General features: G+C 38.4%; 1 protein-coding gene across 3 annotated transcripts in view; it reads left to right on the forward strand.

The window, feature by feature from the left end:
* The window catches only part of PDE6C (phosphodiesterase 6C), a 52,681-nt gene that overhangs the window by 29,356 nt on the left and 6,834 nt on the right, over nt 1-16,491 (forward strand). For 2 of the 3 annotated variants that reach the window (XM_070780495.1, XM_070780493.1), the window contains 5 exons: nt 277-423; nt 668-775; nt 1,298-1,407; nt 3,063-3,150; nt 14,787-14,887. In XM_070780495.1, coding sequence (XP_070636596.1) covers nt 277-423; nt 668-775; nt 1,298-1,407; nt 3,063-3,150; nt 14,787-14,887 — 554 coding nt within the window. The remainder of the gene's footprint in view (nt 1-276; nt 424-667; nt 776-1,297; nt 1,408-3,062; nt 3,151-14,786; nt 14,888-16,491) is intronic. The other variant, XM_070780494.1, reaches the window with a different exon arrangement.

Consider the following 16,491-nt stretch of genomic DNA (forward strand, 5'->3'; position numbering starts at 1 on the left):
TATTTTGCATCAGAGAAAGAAAGTAGCCTCTGGGGTCTGCTTTGGAATTGAATGCGTCACGTAGAAAGCTTCTCAGGATAGCTGAGCCTCAGTTTAACCATCTGGAAACTGAGGGTCATTGTGCAGATTTGTTGTGAGGATAATAGGGGCGTAACCCAGAACTGGGTATGTAGAGGCTCAGGGAAGTGCATGTGGCATCACTGCATTGTAATTTTGTGTCTGACTAAAGGGATAAAAAAGAATGTAAACTGGAACCTTTGGTCCTGGTTTCAACAGAAGGAGGACCTGCCAGACCCACGGACTGCAGACCTGTATGAATTCCGCTTCAGCGACTTGCCCATCACAGAGCACGAACTGATTAAGTGTGGACTTCGGCTGTTTTTTGAAATAAACGTGGTGGAGAAATTCAAAGTACCTGTAGAGGTTAGACGGTATTTAATTTAAAATATGGTGTGATTCTGTGGCAGTTCGCCACTGTGTAAAATTACCTGTGGTTCAAACAGATTCCCTGCAGTGTGGATCTTAAATTATCATTAACTTTGTCAATATATCCGCTTAAACCTTGTAAACAAGGCGATCCTATCTTTTCAGATAAGGTTGTCACAGACCTTCTAACCTTTAGAATTCTGTTCCAAAGTCTGAGTGGCGTTGTCTTCTTCGGCGGCAGGTTCTCACCAGATGGATGTACACGGTGAGGAAGGGGTACCGGGCCGTCACATACCACAACTGGCGACACGGGTTTAACGTGGGGCAGACCATGTTCACTTTGCTGATGGTAGGTGTGGAGCACAGCAGTTGGTGAAACCTCGTGCCTCCCTCCTGAACGTGGTGAGAAGAGATACAGGCTATCACATTAGAGCTGTAATTTTGGAATTCATGGATACAATCCCATAAATCCCCAAATCCTCTGGAGATGATGCCAGGGCATGTGGGTATCCCTGGGCGCTTGACTGGATGATAACTCTGACACTCACGTACTTACGTCTTTCAAGGAAAAAAATTCAGTTGCCTGCTAGGTTTGTAACTGCCCAGAATGAGCTACAAGAAATAAAACCAGTTTGGGACTTCCCTGGTGGTTCAGTGGTAAAGACTCCATGCTTCCAATGCAAAGGGTCAAGGTTTGATCCCTGATCAGGGAACTAAGATCCCACATGCCACGCGGTGTGACCAAAAAAAGCAAGCAAGCAAGCTTGCTCTCAAAACACAGCAGACACCCTTCTCCATCAGAGGCAGGCCTCGCTGCACATGCTGCATAATGTATTAATGTAAGTGAAAATATATGTCTATTTTCTTTTAGACAGGAAGACTGAAGAAATACTACACAGACCTTGAAGCCTTTGCCATGCTTGCTGCTGCCTTCTGCCACGACATTGACCACAGAGGCACCAATAATTTGTATCAGATGAAGTAAGTGAACATATGCTGCCGCATCGATAGTTCTGGTGCCCCTACCTCATTTGTAAATGCCTTCACTTTTTCAACTTTATTTCATCAAAGTATTGAATTCATACCTTTAGGTGCATTGATCTTCGACTTGCAGTTGTACACCCTTGGGTGACACCCCCAACTCAAGCTAGAGAACATTTCTTCCTGGGCTCACTACCTCTCGTGTTCCCTGTCCTTGTTCCTCCACCAGCTGAGCTTGCATCTTAACATCATCACCACCTTCCCCTCTTGCCTAAGAAAAGAAGTGCAGGCTCTCAGCTCGGACAGATTTGTGTTCACTGAGTTCACAAATTATTTAAACTTTCTAAGCTTTGAGTTCCTCATTGGGAAAATAAGAACTGTAATAATGCTACCTAACACTTAAGGTCACTGTAAAGATTAAATAAGGCTATGCATACAAAGCAGTCAGCTCACAGTTGGTGCTAGGTGGTTAATAATTATCAGGTATTATTATTATTAGTTACTTTGTCATTGGCACTTTCAAAATTGGTCAGCAATGCCATGGCCAACCTAGCTCCTTGATAGTGACATTTAAGAAGCTCTGTCTGCCTTGGCTGCACTATATCCTCATCTCCTACACATAACCCACTACCCACAAGGTACCAGAGGAAGTGAGACATTTTAGAGAGTATGAGCTTTGGAGTCTGGGTTTGTGGGATCCAAACACTTCTTGTTAAGTGATCTTGGGTAAATCACTTAATGTATTCGAGATTCAGTTTCTTAACTGTTAAATGGGTACAATATTGACCTCTCAAAGACTGCTGTGACAATCACATGAAATTGTATGTCTGAAATTACATAGTAGATGCTCAAGAAATTTACTCAATGAATTAAGCAGTGACTTTTCACCTTCAGCAACTCTGCCAATCAGGCTTTGCCCTGAAGTGGGGATTCCCAGTCTGGGTTCAGGCAAGACACATCTTCCTCTAAGAGCTCCAGCCCGTGCTGGCTGTTCCGCATTCCTGAATGCAGGTTTCCTGACAATGACTGAGCTCTCTTCCGCCCTCCTAACTGCTTCAGCCAATTCAGTTTCAAAGGAATGAGTATTTATTGAGCACTTGTGTACTGGGAGACCAGCTGAGAACTTGATACCTATGGCCTTTTTGAATCCTTGTAGCCCTCCCACCTGGGAGTTACTATTGTTCCCCTCTTTTACTGATGAAGAAACAAGTCCCAAACAGTCAAATCTAACTTGCCGTAGATGAAAAGAGAGTAGCCAAATGGGATGTGGCATCTTGTCTCCAGGTTTGCAGAAGAGATGAGACCACATCCCAGACTTCTGCTTTGGCCTGGTGTTGGGAGTCTGCATGGGTTCCATCAGCGATGGGCGAGCTGACCTTCTTCCTTTTCTTTCCGTGAGAGAAACTTTGTAGTTCAAGCAATTAAATCATTTTATGCATTTAACAAATTAGGGTTTTTCTTAAAAAGATTTTTTAAGAGCATATTCTTCTGTTCTAAATCTAAAAATTCTTTTCCAATATGTTACTTTCAACTGTTTCACAGTCATTAGGGGAGAGGGAAGACATGAAAAAAAAAATCCTCAGATTGCAAGGATTCTGTACTGTGTGATCTTATGTGTCATCTTTAAATAGCTAAAATGACCCTTTTCCTCCTAGGTCCACATCTCCGCTAGCAAGGCTTCACGGCTCTTCCATCTTGGAGAGGCACCACCTGGAGTACAGTAAGACGCTCCTGCAGGATGAGGTACGTGGGTCTCTCTCTCTAGGGCAGCTCACAAGCTCTGGATCAAAGTGCTAACCCACAGAAAATGCTTAGCAAGAAGATCATCCTGAATGCTGGTGGCTGACAGTGTATATACCCTTATTGAAGTCAATTGATAGAAATGACTATATTGCGATAGTTTTTGAACAATCAAATTGGAAGTAGCTGAGATAGAGGAGGAAAGAGCTATGAAAAGTCACAGAATCTCTGTGGGGCTGTAGAGTAAGAATAAAAAGTTTACCTTGGGTATGTATGAATGTAAAAAGAGGAGGCTACACAGCCACTGCTTTTCTTATTCATAGGGCATGTACTGTTAAGGCATTGTCTGGATCTTTGAGACAGTCAGGTGTTGGTAGTTTGGGGGTAGGCATGAAAATCAGGTGGTAAGATCAGACAGCTGCCATCAGAGGCACTGAGTGAGTGAGGGAGATGTCCCATTCAGGAGTGGGTGGGGCATAGGAGAGAAGAGGGGTGGCATCAGGGAACTTTTCACGGGAAGTGGGTTAAGCTTGGCCCTGAATTCATTGTGATTTATACAATATCATGTACTACTAACTTTCGATAAAAAGATTTTTCTTTTTATCGATTTTATTTAAAGAGTACATAGGCTTGTTGGAAAAGTTTTGAATATTATCTAGTTATGCTTGAGAACAAATCTGAGAAGATTCTCAGAATGAATCATTGTTAGATAGAAGGGAACATTCTTGTCTGCACAGAGAAATTGTCTAGAATCACACAAACTCATTAGGATAAATAAGCCCTTGGGAGAGCGGAGCTTTTTTCACTTTTGATAATAATTGCTTATTAAAGGCTCAGGAGAAGGGGTATAAGGAAATATGTCCAAGTTTTGAGATAATATTACATTCTTCTAGGTAATCAAAAGCCAAGTGGGAAAAATTTGTAAGGGCAATTAGGCAGAAAAGTGGAAAAAGAACAGACATATGGTTTAAATATTTTTAATAGCCTTTGATTGATGCAGCATCCAGACAGGAGGACAGAGACCAACTGCACTGAATTACCGATTTCACAGGGCAGAAGAGGGCAGGCGGTTAAAAACACATCCTGGGCTTCATCTCCCACTTACCAGGCTCCCTGGGGATTGGACCTAGGAATCTGCATTTTTAATAAGAGTTTTCATCACTCTCGTGTGTAGCCAGGACCTGTTCCTGCAGTAGTATCATAAAAAGAATGAGGATATCTGTTCTATGAGAGTTGGAAAAAATAGAATTGAAAGTAGTTCATGAATATGATAGTAATTTGTTATCCACCCAGTTTGTTAAGGGTCTTGCCTTACTGGTTGGGATGGTCTTATGTTTTTGAGTAAGGGTCTTCCATATATCCAGCTGATTACATATACCACAGGCAGGCAGTATCAAAAATAATTTATTTTACATTTACCTACTAATGCAAAATATATTCTAAAACCTTTATAGCCAAATGTTTAAATGCTTAACTATGGAAGGGCTCCTAGTAGCTCATATATTTTTACTTTCTGGGATTTGAGAATTTAAAAGAGTTGTTGTTTCCCATTGTAATTTTTAAATGTTATTTACTCTGCAGTCTGAACTGGTTTTCATGGCTAGATAAAGGCTTACTCTTTTTAAAAAGGAATATCGCATCCTAGTAATCCATGCCACCTTGGCAAGGACCTATCTACAATGCTATTTGACCTGCTAATTGCAGACTTTTAAGGGTTGTAAATAGAGTCACTAGGCAATAAATGCAATCACAGAGCTTTTTATGAGCAGGCAAACTGAATGCTGAAAACATGAAATTTTAACATCAGATGTTCTTTTCACATTTTTGGAAGACAGTACAGTTCTTCTATTTATTTATTGTATAGAGGAAATACTTATATTTAAAACTTTAATTTTTTTTACGTAAGGCAAATCCTTACCTAGCAATTTTGCCATTTTGTAGGCATTACTTATTGTGTTTTGTATGTTATCAGGCTTTATGTCCCAGTAGAGTTGGATTCCCTGCTTTGAGGACAGAACTGTCTGTATTCTAAACTAGTCAGAAATCTACCCTTTAACCTAATGAATAGGGGTTAAAGCCCTTGTTAGCCAAATTTCTCAGAATATAAACTTTAATACTACAATGTACTATCAGAATGACAAAATGTATTATTTAGCATAAATAACAGAATACTTTTATTATTCAGAACATTTCTTCATAAAATTTATAACTTCAGACTTAAATTGAAGAAAGTAGGGAAAACCACTAGACCATTCAGGTATGACCTAAATCAAATCCCTTATGATTATACAGTGGAAGTGAGAAATAGATTTAAGGGCCTAGATCTGATAGATAGAGTGCCTGATGAACTATGGAATGAGATTCGTGACATTGTACAGGAGACAGGGATCAAGACCATCCCCACGGAAAAGAAATGCAAAAAAGCAAAATGGCTGTCTGGGGAGGCCTTACAAATAGCTGTGAAAAGAAGAGAAGCAAAAAGGAAAGGAGAAAAGGAAAGATATAAACATCTGAATGCAGAGTTCCAAAGAAGCAAGAAGAGATAAGAAAGCCTTCTTCAGCGATCAATGCAAAGAAATAGAGGAAAACAACAGAATGGGAAAGACTAGAGATCTCTTCAAGAAAATCAGAGATACCAAAGGAACATTTCATGCAAAGATGGGCTCGATAAAGGACAGAAATGGTATGGACCAAACAGAAGCAGAAGATATTAAGAAGAGATGGCAAGAATACACAGAAGAACTGTACAAAAAAGATCTTCACGACCCAGATAATCACGATGGTGTGATCACTGACCTAGAGCCAGACATCCTGGAATGTGAAGTCAAGTGGGCCTTAGAAAGCATCACTACGAACAAAGCTAGTGGAGGTGATGCAATTCCAGTGAGCTAGTTCAAATCCTGAAAGATGATGCTGTGAAAGTGCTGCACTCAATATGCCAGCAAATTTGGAAAACTCAGCAGTGGCCACAGGACTGGAAAAGGTCAGTTTTCATTCCAATCCCAAAGAAAGGCAATGCCAAAGAATGCTCAAACTACCACACAATTGCACTCATCTCACACGCTAGTAAAGTAATGCTCAAAATTCTCCAAGCCAGGCTTCAGCAATATGTGAACCATGAACTTCCTGATGTTCAAGCTGGTTTTAGAAAAGGCAGAGGAACCAGAGATCAAATTGCCAACATCTGCTGGATCATGGAAAAAGCAAGAGAGTTCCAGAAAAACATCTATTTCTGCTTTATTGACTATGCCAAAGCCTTTGACTGTGTGGATCACAAGAAACTGTGGAAAATTCTGAAAGAGATGGGAATACCAGACCACCTGATCTGCCTCTTGAGAAACCTGTATGCAGGTCAGGAAGCAACAGTTAGAACTGGACATCGAACAACAGACTGGTTCCAAATAGGAAAAGGAGTACGTCAAAGCTGTATACTGTCACCCTGGTTATTTAACTTCTATGCAGAGTACATCACGAGAAACGCTGGGCTGGAAGAAGCACAAGCTGGAATCAAGATTGCCAGGAGAAATATCAATAACCTCAGATATGCAGATGACACCACCCTTATGGCAGAAAGCGAAGAACTAAAGAGCCTCTTGATGAAAGTGAAAGAGGAGAGTGAAAAAGTTGGCTTAAAGCTCAACATTCAGAAAGCTAAGATCATGGCATCTGGTCCCATCACTTCATGGGAAATAGATGGGGAAACAGTGTCAGACTTTATTTTTGGGGCTCCAAAATCACTGCAGATGGTGACTGCAGCCATGAAATTAAAAGACGCTTACTCCTTGGAAGAAAGGTAATGACCAACCTAGATAGCATATTGAAAAGCAGAGACATTACTTTGCCAACAAAGGTCCATTTAGTCAAGGCTATGGTTTTTCCAGTGGTCATGTATGGATGTGAGAGTTGGACTGTGAAGAAAGCTGAGTGCTGAAGCATTGATCCTTTTGAACTGTGGTGTTGGAGAAGACTCTTGAGAGAGTCCCTTGGACTGCAAGGAGATCCAAGCAGTCCATTCTAAAGATCAGTTCTGGGTGTTCATTGGAAGGAATGATGCTAAAGCTGGAACTCCAATACTTTGGCCACCTCACGTGAAGAGTTGATTCATTGGAAAAAGACTCTGATGCTGGGAGGGATTGGGGGCAGGAGGAGAAGGGGACAACAGAGGATGAGATGGCTGGATGGCATCACTGACTTGATGGACATAAGTTTGAGTGAACTCCGGGAGATGGTGATGGACAGGGAGGCCTGGCGTGCTGTGATTCATGGGGTTGCAAAGAGTTGGACACGACTGAGTGACTGAACTGAACTTCATGGTAGCTCACTGTGACTATATATGGGCAGGATGGTTAGAAACAATGTTAGAAAAAGGGGATCTCACTATCCAAACTATTTTTTTGTTGTTGTTAGAGTTATCTATTTGAGTTTATTGAAGTGTAATGTTTGTACAATAAGCATCCCTTTAATGTGTTATTCATACAAATTCTATGAATTCTGTCCCTACACTTGGATAGATTTTACCCCACCACACTCAGGACACAGAAAGAACACTTCAGTCATCTCCTTTGGGATGACAAAGGAGACTGTTCCTGGGAGTCTATCGCTGGATACAGAACACTTCAGTTCTGTAGTAGTCTATGCCTCTCTCCCTTCCCAGCCCAAAGCAAGCAATGAAATGTTTTTAGTCTCTACAGATTCGTTTGAATCTTCTAGATTTTTATATAAATGCAGTCATCCAGTAATTACTCTTTTGTGGTGACGACTTTCATTCAGAACAATAATTTTGTGATTTGTTCATTTTGAGCGAATGAGCCAGCAGTGATTCATTACTTTTCACTGCTGAGCGGCCTTGCATTTATCTTAAATGAAGATTTTAATTTTACTTCAGCTTAATGGAAGAAACATTTTTTAAGGGAAGGAATTACAGAACTTCAGAGAACTGTGTCCATAATCACAAGAAATATTAGTTCTTCAGATCAGATCAGATCAGTCGCTCAGTCGTGTCCGACTCTCTGCGACTCCATGAATCGCAGCACGCCAAGCCTCCCTATCCATCACCAACTCCCGGAGTTCACTCAGACTCACATCCATCGAGTCAGTGACCTCTGTCATCCCCTTATCCTCCTGCCCCCAATCCCTCCCAGCATCAGAGTCTTTTCCAATGAGTCAACTCTTCGCATGAGGTGGCCAAAGTACTGGAGTTTCAGCTTTAGCATCATTCCTTCCAAAGAAATCCCAGGACTGATCTCCTTCAGAATGGATTGGTTGGATCTCTTTGCAGTCCAAGGGACTCTCAAGAGTCTTCTCCAACACCACAGTTCAAAAGCATCAATTCTTCAGCGCTCAGCCTTCTTCACAGTCCAACTCTCACATCCATATAGAGAACACTAAAATCAATAACTAGTGGTTATGTGTTACCTTTTTACCATCTCTGAACTCCCTGCTATAAAACATGAAACAATTCAAATACTTACACTGCTTCCCACATCTCTTACTTGTTTTGTAAGGTATTTATTATCAGTTTTTTTTTTTTTTTTACTGTTATCAGGATTTATAAAATTAATTTATAATTTCCTGAAGTGTCTATTTTTTTTTTTAAAGCAGAGCATTTGTTGCATGACTAATGGTGGAAATCCCTAAGATGAGCTGGATGCTGCCCAGCAGCTCTCTTGGGTTAGGTGTTCTCCCAGAACCCACGCCTGAATCTTCAGGACAGTATTTGTAGGTGCCTCGCTCAGCCACCTCGATGGTGTTCCATCTGTAGCCCTGGCGACTCCAGTCACATTTCCTCTTCTGCCTGGCGGTGTTGCCACAGTGGTCATAGTTCGGCTTCTGAGTCGGAGGCCTTGGAACCACAGTCTTACTTCCAAATGACAGTGTTCCCTTTGTCATCTCTTTTGTATGGTTGAGACCAAAGAGGCGCAATTGTTTATTCCTACTTCTACTTTTATATGGGCCTGATACTTAGCCTCAGACTTTCATCATGGCTTGTCCATTCCTGTGTATTTTGACTCATATCTTAATTAGCTAGATTTTTGTCATCTGGTAGTTTTTCACAGTCTCTAAGCTAAGTACACACCTATGAAGATCTGTTTGTTACATTTTTGAAAGTCAGTTTGGAAAAATATAAAGGTTGTTGGGTCATTACTTTCTTCTCAGAAACTGGAGGACTGTTTTTTGGTGTTAAAGAGGTATAAATGGCTGATTTGATTTTCTCCCTTGTAGGTGACTTTGTTTTTCTGAATAGATGTTCATATAATTCTTAATTCTTCATATTTTAGTAACTTTGAATGTATGGGTGATTCTGCAACTATTTTTTTTTTAATTTTATTTTATTTTAAAAATTTCATCCTGCAGAGTGATGCTGTCAATGTTTATTTGGGGGTATCTGCATCTATTTTTTCCTTGTTATAGGTTACACATATCCATAGAATCCATTGTCTTTTTTTTTTAATTTCAGGGAAGCTTTTTTTTCATTGTATCTTTGGACATTTTTCTAATACATTGGGAATATCAATTATGTATATGTTGAATCTCCTTGCCATTTATGTTTTTATATTTTTAAATATTCTTTTAATTTCCTCAAGACTGTGGACTATGTCCCTTGCTTATTCTGAGTAGCTTTACTGTGGATTACATTGCTTTTATATTCAATTCCATTTTCCTCATTCTACTACTAGTTTTGCTAGTTTATTTTCAATTTTACTGTTGTTTTACAGTCTTCCCTTTGAGTTCTTGTGGTTTTGAAACTATAGGTATTAGTGTGGATTTTTCATGTTCCATTGCGTATTTCCTTTGATGTATTTTTCATTTGCCTTTTGTGTTCCTTTCTTCTATTGTTATTTTCTTAGTTTGGGGTGTGTGTGTGTGCAGTGATGCACTGTATTTACATATTCAGTCAACTGCTCTAAGACCTTTATGTGACTTCTGATTCAGAGTTGTTACATGTGGTGTGCTGTGACTCTCTAGTTCATGTCTTTTTGTGAACACATGGGTGTATTTCTGTTTGGTATGTACCTGGAAATAGAATTGCTTGGCCATAGGGTGAGCATGTGTTCAACCTCAGTGGATGCTGACAAGCAGTTTTCCAAAATAGTTTTATTAATACATCCTTACCAACAGTTCCAGTGGCTCTCCATTGTCTCCAACACTTGCCACTTGCCATCTTTCTCATTTTAGTCACTTGGGGGATGTGCTGATTTGTGTCAAATTAAACAGCATTAACACATATAAACTACAGTTTTTTATATTAACCTTTTGAAATTGTTTTGGGACTACCTTTGTTCTCAACTTGATTTGTAGGAATTCTTTATTCTGATTTATGTATCTTTCATCAGAAATACGTATCACAAATATTTTCTCCCTGTGAATTGCCTTTTTATTCTCTTAATGTTGGATTTGGGTGAAAATAAGTTCTTAATGTCCATTTGATCAATTTTTTAAAGATTAATTCTTTAGTTGTATAGTATTGTCTTTTGCCTATTCAAGGTAATGAAGGTATTTTATTGTTCTACCTTTCTCATTTAGATCCACAGTCATTTTACAACTTATCTTTATATATGGTTTGATGTAGAGATCAAGATACATTTTCTGTCCATGTGAAAATCCAGTTGACTCAGCACCATTTATTGACCCACTTCATTTCAGTGATACCTTTGTCCTAAACCAGGTAACTGATTATAATAGTCTGGTTCTGCATTCCCTATTCTATTACACTGGTCAGTTTGTGTCTTTTGTTAACATGTCATCTTAGTTACTATAGCTTTATAATAAAGTCTTCCTTCCAGTGTAAATTCTCCAGTTTTGTTCTATTTGAAGATTGCTTTGGCTTTTATTACACCTTTGTATTCTCATATAAATTTTAAAAGTTTTTCAATTTACATACACACATCCACAAACTTGGTATTTTGGTTGGAATTGTACTCAATCCATAGGTTGTGTTCTTGTGGTCTTTATGCAGAGGTTTTACACTTGTTTTCCTCTGAAAACTATTCATTCCTTAGTGGAACTTGCCATCTGCTGTGAGGGGAGGGCAGGAATGCACTGTGGACAGCCTCAGCTTTCTATTTATTCAAACTCTGTCTCACCAATTCTATTTCTTTGGTCTGGAGAACTCACCTCTTTGATTTGGGCTTTCGGGAAGGCTCATGTTAAGCAAGCCTGTGAAGCTACAGGGTCTGTGTTAGGATCTGATCATTGCTGCCAACTTTCTGCCTTCACTCCTTTTTACCCAAAGCATTCTCTTTGGCACAGATGACGAAGTAATAGAAGTCAGTGCAAATATACGTCAGAAGTTACCCCATCAGCTCATCCTCTGCTGCTGTTGTGTGTGTCAGACTGGATTTTTGAGGGACATCCTTCCTTCTTCCATGCCCTGTCTACATTCTAAGACCTCTTGCTCCAATTAAAAGATTACTGGCTCTGCCTTCACTTACTTAAAAACAACTGCATGCATGTATATATGTTTAATCTTCAACTTGTTCCAAAAAATTTTTAATGGAGCTTCCAAAAATACATGTAACATTAAAGAAAAAATGAGGGCTAATGGGAAAATAAAAATAAGATGAAGTATGGGGCAGGCCCACAATGTGTACAGTGAGAGGTATAAATGTTTATTAGACATGGGCTATAAATTTGGTCAAGGGATTTCAAGTAACTAATTTAAACAGAAACAGGATCTTTTATGTGAATCTGTATCCATGGCTGAAAAAGAAACTACTTACAAGCTCTTCTTTTAAGAACTTTTTCTAGGAGAGAAGGAAAAAAGGAAATAAAAAATGATACTGAATTAAGACAGGGTTTTTCAATTAGAGACTTGTACAGTAAAAATGAGTGAAGGAAAAAAAGGTGAAAATCAGGAATATTGTGCTATCAACAAAGGAAGCAGTACTGAATAGTTGAACATACATCCTTTTTTCTTAAGTATACTAATTTTAAAAGTGTGTCATCTTTTTTAAAAAATGCGGGGAGGGAGGAGGGAGGGGGGTTCAGGATGGGGAACACGTGTACACCCATGGCGGATTCATGTTGATGTATGGGAAAACCAATACAATATTGTAAAGTAATTAGCCTCCAATTCAAATAAATATTTATATTTAAAAAAAAAAGAAATGCAATACTGATTTACTTTGTAAAGTGAAAGAATGTTTGCCATTCTGTCTGCTTTAATAGAGCTGTTTTATTGTTCTGGATTAGAAAAAGGTATGACTTAAATGGAGTACAATGGTATTTTCTCTGTCTCTCTCTCTCTCTATATATATATATATACACAGCTTTTTTTCTCACACACATATATTTAGCAAATAGCAAAGTATCCAGGTTTAAAAATAAAATCAACATGTATTAAAAGTAATTGGCGCATAAACAATACTGATAATCGTGGTCGTGGTGTGTGGTCCATGGTCTGGCGCTTGGTAGAGATGAGGTCTATCCTAAGGGATTGTTTATTTAAATCTGGCAGCCTGCCCTGTGTGTCCCCTCTCCCCATTCTATAATGTTCTGGCTCTTTTTTTCTAACTTTTTTAGTTAAAAAAGAATTACATGTTTAATGTGTACAACATGATGTTTTGATGTATGGATATATAGTAAAATCGTTACTACAGTCAAGTGAATTAACATATTATCTTTTTGTGTGTGGTGAGAAGACCTGAGATCCACTATTTCAGCAGAGTTTTTCACTATATAATAAGGATTAAAATGACTTATATAAAGAGATTAAAAGTGTGCTACTAATAATTTGTCTAAAAATTTAGGGCATTTCCACACATGATCCCCTTTTTTCTCCTAGTACAGCAGTCAAAAATGACCGGAAGTGCTACTGGACCTACAAAGTCTGTGTTGGAATTACATGCTACACGTCACTCTGGGAAACATATAACGTGCATCAGTGAACAGATAAGGGCAATGACTCACTGATGGAAACATGCCACAGGGTCACCACCAACCCAAAGGCAGGCCACCAGAGTAGCCAAATCAGGGAAGGTTAAGTGGGATTAAAATGCCAAACGGCCCACTTACTCTGCCCTTTTCCTGGTCAGTCCAGACCAGTTAAAAATAATCTATATCCAGAAGATTTGAGCAGAGATTACGCACAAGGTGCTGCTGAGGACTGTCTCTTTCAAGCAAGACATGGATTTTGATCTAGACAAGTTTTCTTTTGTTTGTTGTAGTTTGGAGTATAATTTCCATCTCTTCTATCAATTTAAAAAGTCTAGCTATAGTTGCTATTATGAACTCATCATTACTGCTGTGTAAAATACCATTTTTCTTGACTTCGAAGTTATAAAAGATGACCTAGGTGGAGGCTGTATTATGCACACATAATTCTAGTCCATTTCTTGCTTTCTAGTATTTCAGTCTCCTGGAATGACAGAGCTATATTTGGTCTTGGGTTTTGCAATTCTATTTTAAACTGGGGATAACCTCAGAACTTACCAGTAATAATGATACAGCAATAATTAAATTCTGTAGCAATTTACTCTTCTTAAATGCATTCCCAGTTGTCTCATCTGCATCAACATTCCACAAATATTTACTGATCACAGGTTGAGTGCCAGGCAGTTAGCAGGGCAGCTGTTGTTCTCCCCATTTGAGAAAACAGATACTTACAGATGTTAAGTGAGATGTCCAGGACGCTACAACTACCACGTGGGGAGGCTGGGAACTGAACCTGGGCTCCTTACTGAGTCAGTGTAGTGTCCCGCTATACTGGCTCTGTGTGCCAGCTGTTCAACCTTGAGCAAGTTTCCTAACCTCTCTCTGCTGTGGTTTGCTGTGTGACTAAGAGTTTTCATAGAGCACTTAGAACAGTGCCTGGGGAGTGGGAAGCCTTAGGTGTCTGCTGTTATTATTTGGTGCTTGACCCAGTGTTCTTTTCTACATTATGCTGCCTCTGTCTCTACATAGGCGGAGAGACTGTTTCCTCCTTTTCAGTGGGATTTTTCTGTATTTAACTGTTGACTTCATTTGTCACTGCACATCTGTCTTTGGCCTGTATTCCTAAAAATGTTCTTTTTGGAATATCTTATCTTTTAAAAACCACTCCCAGATTTACACTCTTGTTTTCTGGAACACTAAAAATTGAGGGTGATCCATGTATGAGGAGACTATTAGTGGGAAACTCTTTGAAGAAAGGTAGAAATAAGTTATTGTAAAATAGAATTGCAAGACATCATTTTAAAAACAACTTGGAAGATTTACTTTTTTCTATGTGTGAGTACTATTGTAATCTGCAGCTTCTGAAAGCTCTCCAATAGTTTCTAGAATCACTCTGAAATTATCTGGTAAATAATTCAACATGTCTAACAATTGGACAAATACCAGATATTCTTTATTAAAGTTTCTCAATTACTACAGGAAATTTTAAATCTATTGTTTTTATTGAATTGGTCCTGGAAGAAAACTTATATACTGATTACATGAATATTTGCTAATAATCTGTTTTAAGAGTTTAAATTATCTTAATCAAAGTATAAGTAAAGAGGTAACTTAATCCAAGAGAGAAAACTGAAAGCAAAAAAATTAAGACTTCGTTTATCTTCTTTCTATAATAAGATGCTCTTATAAAGCATCATAGGGCGGTTTGTTTGTTGAATCAAAGGCAAATTAATGATGGCATTTTATTTTGAATTTTCATCTTGCAGAGTTTAAACATATTCCAGAACCTAAATAAACGCCAGTATGAAACAGTTATTCATTTGTTTGAAGTTGCGATAATAGCGACTGACCTGGCTTTATATTTCAAGTAAGTACGGAACTCCCTTATACTCTGTGTGGTTCCGCCTTCCATGGTCCATGGCCTCAAAGTTAAAAGACATTTGTTTAGAGACACATTTCTTCATTTTCTTTTTGGATTACCAATAAATACCCTTAAGATAACTTATGGTGGATTTACTGGACATCTGGAAACATATTTTAAAAGCTAAGCCCCTAATATTAATTAGTTTGTTATCTGAAGAAACTTCAATTGAAGAATATGCATCAAAGTAGATACACTGCCAGAACACTGATGCTATAAAAGCTTACACGGTGGCTTTTGACCTGGGGAATTCATCATAGTTCGCAGTCTGGTATTTAGAGTTGCAGGCTTAGACATTTGATCCTGCCAGAGTCTGAGAGCTGAAAAATCTTAGTGATACTGACGCACATTAACAAACTAAAAAAATTTCTGAGTTACATACAGCAGAGGCATTAGCCTATTTATAATGATGATGATGATTACCAAGGAGACCAGATACTCCAAGCTTCTGTACATTTTCTTGTTGGTGAACTATAAAGTAAAATGCATTAGGACAAGGTGAACTAGTTACAGGGTCTAAATAGTTAACAACTTGGGCAGTATTAAATTATGCCTCTCCAATCCTTCATTAAAAATTCAATTATTAAATAGTTCAAACATGAAAGCAGATACTTCGAAATAGATAAGTGATATCCAAATAGCTATAGTCCAGATTCAACAAATGCTAAGATTTTGTCTTAGACATCTTTTCAAGGAAAGTGGTACAACTGAGGCATCCCGTACTCCATCATGAATGCCACACCCCCACCCCACTTCTTCACAAATACCACTGTCTTGGTATTGCTATGCATTCATCCTTCCCACTCATGTTTTCTATGGCATTACTAAGTGTTTAAAATTTTTCCATAAATGGTATCATACTGTATATACCTTTCTGCAACTTGTTTTCACACAACATTTTGAAGATTTAGCTTGGTGGTAAATTGAGATCCAGGTCATTCTTTTTAGATGTATATTCAACTGTGTGATTTTATCATAATTAATCTAGCCATTCTTCTATTCATGGACATTTAGATTATTCCCAGTTTTTCATCACTGCCTACATTGTGTATCTTTGTGTATATGAGTTTCTGTAAAGTACATATCTAGAAGTGGGACTGCTGTAGGGTTTGCATATCTTCAATTTTATACCACATGGCAAAACTCCTGCACTCCTTAGTAGGTACGCCAATTTAAACTCCTACCAGCAGTGTTACAAGAGTTCCTATTATTCCATATCTGGACTCTTCTTGATCTGGGCATATTTAAATATGTTTGTTAATGTGAGACAGAATATTATTATTCACACTTATAATTTTGTACCTTTTCATATATTTTACGTTCTAATATTTGGTTAGTTTTATACTTTACAATGTCTCATCACAACCTGTGGCCTTTGTTATGATCTTTTTGTCACATGTAGCTCTTAGTTTTAATGTATTTAAATTTACTTTTTTTTTTCCTTTCTGACTTGAGATTTTTCTGTCTTAAACCCTTTCTGTATCAAGGTTACACAGCCATTCCCTCTTCTCCTGCCTGGGTCCACAATGTGGACAACTGATGCAAAGTGG

This window comes from Bos indicus, chromosome 26 (assembly GCF_029378745.1).
Source record: "Bos indicus isolate NIAB-ARS_2022 breed Sahiwal x Tharparkar chromosome 26, NIAB-ARS_B.indTharparkar_mat_pri_1.0, whole genome shotgun sequence".
In the NCBI taxonomy this organism is placed as follows: Eukaryota; Metazoa; Chordata; class Mammalia; order Artiodactyla; family Bovidae; genus Bos; species Bos indicus.